The 11,969-nt window shown below is 36.1% G+C and overlaps 1 protein-coding gene across 11 annotated transcripts; it reads left to right on the forward strand.

Moving 5' to 3' along the window:
• Positions 1-568: 568 nt before the first annotated feature.
• LOC103928604 lies at positions 569-4,915 on the forward strand. Of its 11 annotated transcripts, XR_007255334.1 has the most exons (6): positions 711-971; positions 2,482-2,642; positions 2,892-2,962; positions 3,833-4,052; positions 4,479-4,542; positions 4,662-4,915. XR_007255334.1 is itself a non-coding variant. In XM_048576275.1 (3 exons), the coding sequence occupies exons 1-3, from the start codon at positions 832-834 to the stop codon at positions 3,864-3,866; spliced, it is 249 nt and encodes an 82-aa protein (XP_048432232.1). In that variant the 5' UTR covers positions 666-831; the 3' UTR covers positions 3,867-4,215. The 11 variants fall into 11 exon arrangements, 1 of the variants encoding a protein (XP_048432232.1); XR_007255330.1 differs by having other exon boundaries at positions 703-971; positions 3,833-4,542; XR_007255331.1 differs by having other exon boundaries at positions 723-971; positions 4,479-4,915.
• Positions 4,916-11,969: the final 7,054 nt, after the last annotated feature.

Raw genomic sequence — 11,969 nt, forward strand, 5'->3', positions numbered from 1 at the left:
TAGAAGCCTCCACCCTTATCTTTGCTGAGTGAATCCAATGGTAACCCGACCTAACTAAGTACTTGCCACATTTCTCTATTGTCCAAATCAACCGATCTTGGTTAGAAAAATTCCCCAGAGGGGTGGCACAAATAGCATTGACCTCCTCCTCTAAAATGAACGGACGTAAGAAGTCGATGTCCCAAGATTTGGTACTCTGGCAAATAAGGGAGGAAACCTTCGTATTCATAGTAATATGATTATAGCTTTGGGGAACATGATGACCAAGAGGAAGCGAAGGCAGCCACCTATCGATCCAAAGTCTAGTATCCTTACCATTAAGAATCTGCCAATGGGCACCAGCTTTAAGGATATCCCACCCCACCAGAAGGCTAGCCCAAGCCCACGAGACCTGACTCCCAAGTTTAGCATCAAAGAAGGAAGAATGAGGAAAATATCGAGCCTTAAGAGTCCGAGCCCACAGGGAGTTCGGATTATGAATAAACCTCCAACATTGTTTAACAAGTAAAGCATCATTAAAGTCCTAAAAATTCCAAAATCCTAAACCCCCAGCACACTTGGGCCGCCCCAACTTTTCCCAGCTCAGCCAATGTGTCCTCCTTTGCCCTTCAGCATCTCCCCACCAAAATCGAGTAGGTGATTTTGATTTAACTCTTGGGACAAAATTTTTTATTTAAAACAATCTAACGGTACACATTAATCGCTAAGAATCCAACGGTAAAAGTGGTTAACACACATCAGCTGTCGTGTACCTACGCCACACCATTTCTCACAAAACAAAACCCTCACAAAGCCCTCCCCAACCACCATCGGCAAACAGTAAGTCGGAAAATGGCTTGGCGCTCAGCTGGTTCGCTTTCTCGGTCATTGGTGTCCACCGCTAGGGTTTCGTCGCTTCGCTTGGCGGCCCCTCTCCCTCGCCTCCGCCCGCCGTCTCTCTCTACTCCTCGTCGCCTCTTCGCTTCTCCCAGGTTCCCCCTTCAATTTCTCGTCTTTGTATATTTCTTTAAAAAAATAAATTCACCTTTGCGTTAGGTGCTGATTGGTTTCTGGAAATTGGAGAAAATTGGATTTGAATCAGTGAATTGTTATTTTCTTATGGTATCTGCTGATTTGTTGATTTGTAATTCACAAGGGGTGTAGTCAAATTAGGATTTGATAGAATTTAAATAGACTTTAAGATAAGAGTGTAGTCAATTAGATTTTTTTTTCTTTTTAAGTGAAACAATATATTTTACACTAAGGAAACGGGGAGTTTGGCTAAGCCACACAATAAAGAACCTAATTTGGTATCGAATTCGTCATCTACGAGATTTCAACCTAAGACTTTTCACTTACAAGTAAAGAAGAATTCTACTAAAGTGTAGTACTGGGTGGCTAGTCAATTAGATTTTTAAAAGAAAGTTTAAAAGACTTTGAAATCATGATAGTCAAATTAAGATTTAAGAGGATTTTAAAGAATACGTCCAAATCCATGGGTAGTCAATTGAGATTTTAATCGATGATTTTAGAGTGATTATAAATCTATGTTTGTTAAAAAATTCAAGGATTTGACAGTATTTTATTAAGTTTTGGATTTTGTGGGATTTGAGAGCAAGAAGTATGAACCAAGACCAAAAAGAATCCCACCTCACCCTGTAGGATTTTAAATCCGGCTTATGTTGTTCTAACCTTGTCTCCTCATTCTTATAGCTTCTCAGCTGTCATTGTCTTTAATCCCATCTTCCTCGAATCCAATTCTGCCATGCTCAACCACCATGTTAACTTACTGCCCCTCTTCTCCAACCCAGTATGAAAAATCAAAGTCACACGTCAAATACCCAACACACAAATCTTTTGCAAAAGATCAATAGGCAGAAGAATGGTTGAAGATGAGGAGTAAGGTGGTGAAAAATAGACAGCGGCAGAAGAATGGTTCAAGTATTTTGTACTGCCTTGTTGACGATTTCTGTTAGCTATTACTGGTGATGCTGTTCCAGCTACCTGTACACCCTTATTTTGTGAATGGCACAAGTTTTTGGTGGAAGGAAGAAGAGTAGAGGTTAAGGGAGATGTTGGGTGATGACTGTGTTTTGGGTAATTTGGTTGGAGGACATTGGACATAGGACATTGGAGGATGTTACTGACAATTGTACTGATTTAGTTTTGGTGGTGATTTTAGCACTTTGTGATCTACATTATGGCAAAAACAAGTGCATTTTTGGTTCACAATTAGTAAAAGAAATTAAATTTAAAGTCAAAATCTTGTCTTTTGATTCGTCATTTTTAACAATCACCTGGATCATGAATTCTGTGGTTACATTTACCTTCTCCAATATCAAGTAGTGGTTTCTTAGGTTCCCGAAAAGAAAATAGCAGTTTCTTACATTTTTCAGAGCAAAAATGTGTCGTAGGTCCTTTCATACTTATTTATGGTATAGGTATAACAAATAATCTTCTGAATTTAGTGGCTTTTTTTATTTTTTTTATTTTTATTTTTAGGAACGTGGGAGAGCTGGGATGCATACAATCGCTTATGCCAATGCACAACGTGACGGGTGCAACCTGTCTCACATCTCACCTGGCTGCCAACGGGCGGGGATGTTGCGAGTTGTCTCACGGTACCTTCTGCCGCACTTGTCAGGATCGCTAGTAGTTGCTTTGTGAGTCTTGCTGTTTCTAGGACACATGACGAAATTGAAAGAAATGTTATTTATTTTTATTTTTATTTTTTGCATTCTCTTTTGAATCCTTCAGCTGGGTCCCCAGGAGAACTGAGTAGAATAAATATTTTTGCCTCATTTACATCTAGACAGAGTGTGGTTGAATGATAGAATGATTCATAAACTAGGTAGGATTTGTAAGTATGTTAAGATTGATTAATGAGAACAAATTGCGATTGGGATTGATAGGGAGGAATGGAAAAGATGGGTGGTGCGCAAGGACTTCCAATCATCTAAAGGCAGGAGAATGATCAATTGTTGTAGGTCCTCTTTCATTCCCTTTTTTGGACACTATAGATATTTAACTTTTCAATCGTGAATTTGAGTAAAAAGAGTGCCGTTTGGTCAAAATAATGCACTTCAGTAGCACATTTTATATTCCTTTTTCTTTTTCTTTTTCCTTTTCAGGCTATTCTAAATAACTGCTTTGACCAATTGTTTCCATATTAAGTAGGAAACACTAGAGTTGTCAATTTTGCAAATGTTCCTGTACATAATTTCATTGCTAGTCTGAAGCAAGGAGTGGGAATGCCTTATTGATTGGAGCTATGTATTTGTTTTTTCTTCTCTTGATTATCGGTTGGGACACCAGCTCATACTTATTTATTTTTTACGTTTCACGGTATATATTTCTGATGCATTCTTAGAGAAGACATGCTTATTGTGACCGTTGGATTTTATAGTTCTCACCTTCAACCTTGGTTGCTGGTTTCACTTATTTATTTATTACCAAATACTTGACTAGCAATGGTGTATGATTTCTTCCGTCGTTCTTACGAACTCAATAATTGAGCAAGAATGTTTTACGTTGAAATAAAGAACATGGAAGAGTTTATATGAGCTTGTATGGTTTTATTTCCGGTCTGTTGCATGCAACTTTTTAATCTTATACTGAAACATAAATGCTTTGCTGCACAAATGATTTTGACATTTTGTTCTCTGTTTTTTTGTTGAACTTTTATTTTGGAAGAATATCGTTCTCACATGGTGAACGTACAGTGGATGAATATAAATTTTTTAAGAATGTTATTCATTTTAAATTTTCAGCATGAAGTTGGGGAATAACCAAATAAGTGTTTGCATATGTTCGAATTCTTACACAGTTGTGCACCTCTGCTATTCCATTGCAGGAACTTGAAAGGACTTTTGGATCACCATAGTTGAGTGCATCTCAACATTTTGGGTGATCGTAGAGTTTGGATGTAACCCGTAGGAACAAGTGCTTTTGGATTAGGAAAGCTTAGTAGGAGTATGTCTTTTTATACTTCATAATAAGAAACTTGGTAGTTCAGCTGATTTCTGGATGAGGATGATGGTTCATAGGTGTCTGGACTTCATTGCTTGTACGTGGTAAGTTTCTTTGTCTCGTAAGCTGTGACTGAATGTTTTAATGTTCATTTGTTGATTATCAACCTATATTAGTGTTTGCTCTTTTGAACAATAATGTCAATTCTGATAACACTGTAGCATTTGCTATTACTTATTCAATGATAAATTTTCTGGTGATGCTTCACGGTAAAGTTCTTGCTAATAAACGGTGTTTCAGAGGAACATTTCGTGACCATTTATAATAACTCCATCCTAAACTGTTCGTTAGATTGAAGATTGTTATGCCATTTCAAAGGATCTTGTGTAGGTCATACGCATCTGGGACTCGTGATTCTGTTTGCATATCGAAATTATGCCGGGTTGTGAATGTCATAATAGAGACTAGAAAGCACATGGGATGCTTAAGTTGTGAGGGAAGATCACAAGTGGTGCTGTGAGTTTGTGCAGGCCTATTGCCCCATTGCATTGACTTGTTTGTGGGAGCTGCAGAGGCTCCAACCTGGAGAAGCTGGTCCGTGAATCATTTGCTGAAATTAGTTGGTCTTTATTTTGGTTTCACTGCCAAATTTGGTTTAATCTTCTTGTGCCTGAGCACTACCTGAAACAATTCATTTTTCGCACATTTAAAAGATCTTGTAGCTCGCTTGCGCCGTAAATGGATGAAGTCAACAGCCCTCCCACCTGGTGTGGTCGAACGGCTACCCCGTGTTGGTCCTGAGGGACAGAGGAGGCTAGGTTAGCCGAAAGATGGTTATCGGTTCAAGGATGTGGGGTGCCCCTGATTTTTCAGGAAGCTTTTTCCAAAGCATACGGCTTTTTGGAGGTAGATGATGAAATCTATATAGATGGATCTTATATATGTCGTATAATTCTTATATATATATATATATATATATATATATATATATACATACATACATGTGTGTGTATCTATTTATCATATAATGAAGTATATATCTGATCCATGCATAATATCATGAAAAATGCATACAAATTGTTGGCTGCTACATAGTATCGGCAATAGGTATTGTCGTAATGTGGGATATTGCTGAAAACGATTTTGTTTGTTGGAAACACAGCTGAGCTACAGCTCTCTTGCAAGTGTTTCCTTCTTTTAGGGTTTTCAAACTGAAGTACTTAATCGATTAGAATTAGTGACGATGTGAAAATCTTGAGTAGAATTTGAGATCAGATGTAATTATGGGTAACTAGATTGCTGCTTTGATATAGTGTACAAACATTCCAAATTCTCAAGTTAACGAAAGGGCAAATTAAATGTTACATGAAAATGAATCTATACACTTTTTTTGTAATTTTTCATGAGTTAAAATTTTAACCAATCTGTCGTATCAACTTCTAAAATCATTGATATGTCGTATCATCCTAACTCTGTTAAGTTTTTCATCCTAAATAAGTTATGAATTTATGTTCAAGGTTATTTTGGGCATATCAGCACCTCATTATTCTGTTAAGTTTATAGTCAATTTGTCATATCACTCTAACTTTGTTAAGTTCTCCCTATAAACTGTAGAATTTGAAGGAAATCAATTGAAAATGTTGTGAACTAAGTATCACTTGGTGCTTTTGAATTTGAACATGACCAGGCAATAGACTCATATTTTTTATATGGTAGCAATGAAATGAAAGAGATTGAGATTGCTGTGATTGACCACTTTTTTCAATGGACATGATTGATCATGTTGAATTCTTAAAACTTAAAATTAGCCACAATTTGATGTTAGTGAGTCTAATGTACTTTTTTGGTAGTTCACCATAAGTTTTTCAAAACGAATACAACATGTTTTCTAACTAGCCAAACTTTAAGAGTTTGTACTAAAGAGAAGTAAAGAACTTATGAAAAAAAGGTCAAAAGTTTGAAATAACCCTGAGTCATGTGCGAGGCACATGACTTTTGTACGTTCGCGCATGATCAACTAATGGAAAACATCATCTTTGTTATTCTTGTTTGCACTCGTACCCAATGTTGATTAAACAAAAAAAGTGAAGGGTCAGAGTCAATGTCAGAAGAGGATGCAATTCTGTTAGCAAATGGGGCCACATCAAAGTTGCTACTTGCAGCTCTCTCATACATATTCGAAGAGAATCCAAGCAGGATATAAAGTCCAATTGAACACCAACAAGTTCTTCCCATTCCCACTTTCTCCATGTTAGATGTGGTCCATTCCATTGTTCACAAGGAGCTATTCACCTGCCCCATCAGCTTCAGCAGCAACTACGTGTTTGTATAGCTGCTTTTAACTCCGGTGACATCGAAGCTATGTTTGGGTGAGAGATCTCCAAGTATTAAGAGATTGAGATTAAGTTAGGGTGAAATGAACGACATAATGTCATATAAAATGGATTAGAATGCATTTTGTAGTTCTACGATTAGAAATTTCATTTCTTAATCATCTTCTAAATACCAGTTTATATACCATCTATGCAAAAAATATATCAAATGGTTAGGGTCAAGATTCTAAAAGGCACTAGGCGCTAGTCAAGTGGCAGACTGAGGCTTATCGCATAGGCGCCTAGATAGTGCCCAAGCGAGGGTCTAGACGGGCTAGGCGGATTTAAGTAAGTTTATCATATATTCTAAAATATAAGTATGTGTGTATTATTTTAGTGCTTTTTCTATTAATTTTTTAAAATATTCTAGGTTCATGTATTTTTCATGGGCCTCGTTTTATATTAAAAAATAGGATATTACCATCCACACATCTATTTTTACACCCCACAAATCATTGTTAATTTTTTTACTTTTGATCTTCTTTAATTCATTTAATTTGACAACGGGAAACTGGGAAGGGTGTGTAGGAAGTAAAATGGGTGTGTCGATAACAATACCCTAAAAAATATTGAACCTTGCTTTCTTATAAAACAAAAATAAAAACGTGATGGATGATGCAGAAACATCTAATCTCTTTTGCTTCCCTCTTCTACGCACAGACCATTAGAAGCAGAAATTTCGCCGAGGCCCGCCGAGAGTTGCAAATGGCTGATGCGAGATTCAATAGTCGCAACGAGATTCAATCACCTAATGCAGGATTCAATTGAAGTTCATTGCCGTTACTATTCACAAATATGTAGTTCAATTTTCTAATGTTTTCTTCGTCTTATCCTCACATGTCATTATCGTCGTAGATTTTTGTTAAGATTCTCAACGATTCATGTTGTGTTACGTGTCATTAATAATTCATGTAGTGCCATGTATCATTATCCATTATTAATATTTGCTTAGAGTTTTAGTAAGATTCTCGACCATTTATGTAATGCTACATGTCAGTGTCTAATCTTATGATTTCCTCATTTGTCTCCATAAAACCCTTCAAACCACCAGATCTACTCACACCAAGCCTCTTCCATCCTCCCAAGTCATCTTAATTCATAAATTGTACAAAACAAAGTTCATTTAACGGTGGATAACCTGAGGAGGTTGCAAGAGAAAGAAGCATGAGAAGATGAACAACGAAGAAGGAGACGTGGCCAACACTGAAGGTGTAGAGAAGCATTAACCCTTCGAGTCATGCAAGTGGTTGCAACGAGTGACGGAGGGACCTAAAGACCACAATAGTCCTTGGCCCATCCTACTTTTCAAAAAAATAAAAAAAATAAAAAAATAAAAAAGAATAGTATCAACTTTTCATTCAACCCATTTTCCAGAGTCTGCACATTGGCAATTTCTCAAATTCCAATCAGAGTCTCCAACACTCTTTTACAATTTTGTATGATTATTATACATGGACATTTACCCAATCTAAAACTCCATTCCGCTTCCCAATATTTAAATTAATATCCCCTATCATATCTCTTTGTTTTATTTGTATCTATTCACATCTCTTTGTTTCCTATGTTGCTCTTCACTACGCAATTAGGAGCCTAGTATGAACTCCAAATACACAAGTTCTCATCTTTAATATTTTGCAATTTGTCAATTTTATATAAGTTATCATCTCCAAGTATAAATTAATTTAACAAATAATATTTGTTTTGCAGATTAGAAGATTAATTCCATTATTCCATCAAAGGAAAAAACATTGGAGTTTAGTTAATTGACTTACAACCCAAAGTATGCATTTTACTATCAATTCCTCTTGCAAATTTTGTTTCTAAATTATGATTATTTTCTTATTAAATCGATGTCTTGCAATTTCTTTTTATATTTTTCAATTTTCAGTTATGGAAAGATATTTCAAAAGAAAAACACAGCTTGAGATATTAGAGTCGCCGTCTCCAAAGAGTCCAAGCAACAATGAAAAGTAGTTCAAAACAAACTTGGGTGGATTCTATGGAAGTTAACTTGGAAACTCTCTAATATGATCCTGGATTGCATAGACCGATTTTGAGTTATCATCCTAATGTCCGAGATCAAGTTCGAAGAGCCTATTTCTAAAATAAACCTTGTCAATCACGAACCATACAATTCCTTACACGAATTTCGAAGCAAAGCCTAGAAGATACAATCGTGCTTGGTTTACTCAGTTTCCTACTTGGTTGGAGTATAGCATATCACAGGATGCTACCTATTGTTTATGTTGTTATCTCTTTAAACCCGATTATGGAGATCAATCTGGTGGGGTTACTTTTGTTGGAATTAGATTTAAGAATTGGAAGTGCAAGAAGAAACTAGAAATTCATGTTGGAGGACCAAATAGTTCTCATAATAATGCTTGGAAAAATTGTGAGGCCTTACGTAAATCCAAAGCTGATAGAAAGCTCTGGGTGCCAGGGCCAAAAAGTCCATTGGACACAAGACGAGTTGGCATGGCTAAATGGAAATGCAAATCTTAATGCCCATCTCCAGGAACATTGTTTTCCACTCTTTCCCTTGTCTGTGATCTTGGCTAGTAATTGATCTTAGCAACATATTGAAACAATTATTTCAAAATAAACTAACTAAGACCGAATTGATTATCGAACTCGATTAAGTGCATCAGTTTGGGTTAGTAGGAATCTTTTACAACAAGGTCTTTCGTTTCATGGGCATGATGAATCTGAAAATTCACTCAACCAAGGAAATTTTCTTGAAATTTTGAGGTGGCTACGTCACTATAATGAGGGTTTAAAGGCTTTCATGCTAGAAAATGCTCCTGAAATTTTGAAATTGACATCTCAAGTGATATTTCATATGAAATCATTAGTGTAATCACTAGTGATATTGATGATTCTTGTTGATGAATCACGAGACAAGTCTTCAAATGAGCAAATGGCCATTGTACTACGCTATGTGGATAAAGGCCTTGTGATAGAGCGCTTTGTAGGTATTGAGCATGTTGCAGATACTAAAGCTTCCTCCCTTAAGTTAACCATTGATGACTTTTTTTCTAGACATGGATTAAGCATATCTGAATTACGTGGATAAGACAACATATATGAATTACATGGATAAGACAATGATGGGGTAACTAATATGTAAGATGAGAATGGACTTAAAGCTCTAATTCTAAATGAGAATAAGTCTGCCTTTTTATGTGCATTACTTTGCTCATTTCAATTAGCTTTAGTAGTAGTGGCAAAAAAGAATTCAGAAATTGAAGATCTCTTACTATGGTTTCTTCTGTGGTGAATGTTGTGGTGGCATCTTTTAAGCTTCGTGGTATTCTTAGAGAGAAACATGCTTTTTTAGTTTTGGAAGCACTAAAAAATAACTAGCTTTAAAGTGGACAAGGTTTGAATCAAGAAACTACTCTTAAGCGAACCAGTGATGCACGATGGATCTCTCACTACAGTTGTTTAATTAGCTTAGCTCACATGTTCTCATCAGCGATAGAAGTGCTTGAGATTGTAAGGAAAGATGGAACAAGTTCAGAACAAAATTTTGAAGCAAAGGTTCTATTGACTTTTATTTAATCTTTAAACTTCCATTTTGGTCTACACGATGAAAAAAGTTGTGTGAATCACAGACGATTTGTCACAGGCATTACAAAAGAAGGATCAAGATATCATGAATACAATGAACTTGCTCAATATATGCAAATGAAGGTTGCAAAGGTTGAGAGAAAGTGGTTGGAAATCTTTATTTGATGAAGTTTCATCCTTTTGTGAAAAGAATCATATTAAACTACCTAGCATGTATGATATTTTTCGAGTGGAGATCGGCCAAATTACTTAGGTTCATAAGTCTTTTATCTAAATCCTTTGTGGATCGATGACACAAATCATCAGAAGGAAAGGGAACACTTACACGCTGACACAACTGAGTGATAAGACACAGGTGAATGGTAAAGCCTCTTTGTTGTTTACCAAAACGCTTGGTTTTTGACATAATGGACCAAAATATCAAGTATCCAAAAGGAACGTCCAACAGACTGAGCATATCATGCAATATTTTGGCTAACTCTAGAGTAGGATTGCCATTGTTTGACAACCCCAAAATATTTCTACAAATAAAGTCAGACCAAATCCTGTAAAATAGTTTAAGACAAGATTTCGACACTTGATTTTTAACCAGAGGAATGGAGGGGTCCAAATAAGCTTCTCAATGATAAGCTTTCATGTCATAGTGACATGTCAGAAGGTCGAAGTTATACATAACATAAGCATAGGAATGCTCAAGACCTAAGATAGAGCTAATGACAAATGAATTGAAAGGGACAAAGACTCTATGGACATACACTTCACCACCAGTGTCAGGAAACTTAGACGAAACATTTGCATAAAATTCTTGAACCATTGAAACATTGAAGGTCGAAGGAGGTGAGTTTACCCGATGAAGTTTGTACCTTTCAATGAGATATTTAGATAAGATGGCATCAGTCACAGGGAGGTCATCCCAGAAGAACAACTTTTGTGGTAGCCACAATAGTAAAGAATTTCTTGGCACGAGATGTGGGAAACATGGGAAGCGGAGTGTCTGAAGGCTCAGTGTTGGCTTTTCTCGCGGTTTGATAACGGATTTTGCAATAAGGAGGATTAGGTTGCTTTCTGGAGTGATGAAATGAAGTTCGGCTTGAAGACATGATTGAAACACCCTTATCTTGACAGTTGCTCACAGTTTGAAACGAGAGACAGAGAGAAAACTAAAACAAATTGCATAAATGAGGATGAATGTAAAAACATAATGTGGTAAGCAAGGGTAAGTTCCTAGGACACTGAGATTAATCTAGACCGTAAAGATGATATCAGTGATTTAGATTAGAGGGTAAAACTATAAAGTGCAATGACAGAAATACCCTTAATGAACATCTCTTTTCTGACAAGTGTTAACAACTGCACAGAAAAAGTAAACAATCAATTTTAAAATAATTTTGTCCCAAACACAATGATCACAGGGAATACCACACTCAACACCAACAAATAACACATAAAACTAGCACAATCTTAGCACCATTAGGCTACAACCAATTAGACATTCCTCACAGATAATCACAGATAAAAACAATTCCAATATTTATGCTTCCAAACACAAGAGTTGAACTTTAAAAAAAAGACTTGAAAGGAAATATGATATGCAGTGCTATCTACAAAGGTCTTCAAAGTTATACATAGATGGTAAACCATAGATTAACACAAGTTCATACAACATCTATGATGTGTGAAGGTATAAGAATGGGATTGGAGATAGACATCTTTAAATCATAACTTCATTTGACTATGCTCAAGATTAATTTGAAGGCTAACTAAACTTTTAATAATCCATTAAGTTCAAGAAACAACACTTAGAACATAAATTGAGCAAATGAGCAAACAAAACTACGAACAATGGGAATCCAAAGCCAAATGGAACTTGAGATGGTATATGGAAGCAAGAAACCCAAGTCATTTGATACAGTTGGTGCAAGATGTATTTGAAGCACCCCAATACACTTTTGAACTTTTTATGACAAGTCGGAATGATGTGATTGAATATGACATTGCATGAGAGAACATATCTGTAGGCATGAATGATTGAGATTCACTTTTTGACAAATTGAGCATGTTGACCATAAGTGGTGATAT

Source organism: the organism of the source record quoted next, unplaced genomic scaffold (assembly GCF_019419815.1).
Source record: "Pyrus x bretschneideri cultivar Hongxiangsu unplaced genomic scaffold, Pyrus_bretschneideri_v1 Contig89, whole genome shotgun sequence".
Classification (NCBI taxonomy): Eukaryota; Viridiplantae; Streptophyta; class Magnoliopsida; order Rosales; family Rosaceae; genus Pyrus; species Pyrus x bretschneideri.

Excerpts from the sequence above, each read along its gene's own strand:
- LOC103928604 (XM_048576275.1), top strand. The coding sequence starts at position 832 with ATGGCTTGGCGCTCAGCTGGTTCGCTTTCTCGGTCATTGGTGTCCACC. Across the intron at positions 972-2,891 it reads CGCCTCTTCGCTTCTCCCAG|GGAGGAATGGAAAAGATGGG; the intron begins GTTCCCCCTTCA and ends TGGGATTGATAG. Across the intron at positions 2,967-3,832 it reads AGAATGATCAATTGTTGTAG|GAACTTGAAAGGACTTTTGG; the intron begins GTCCTCTTTCAT and ends ATTCCATTGCAG.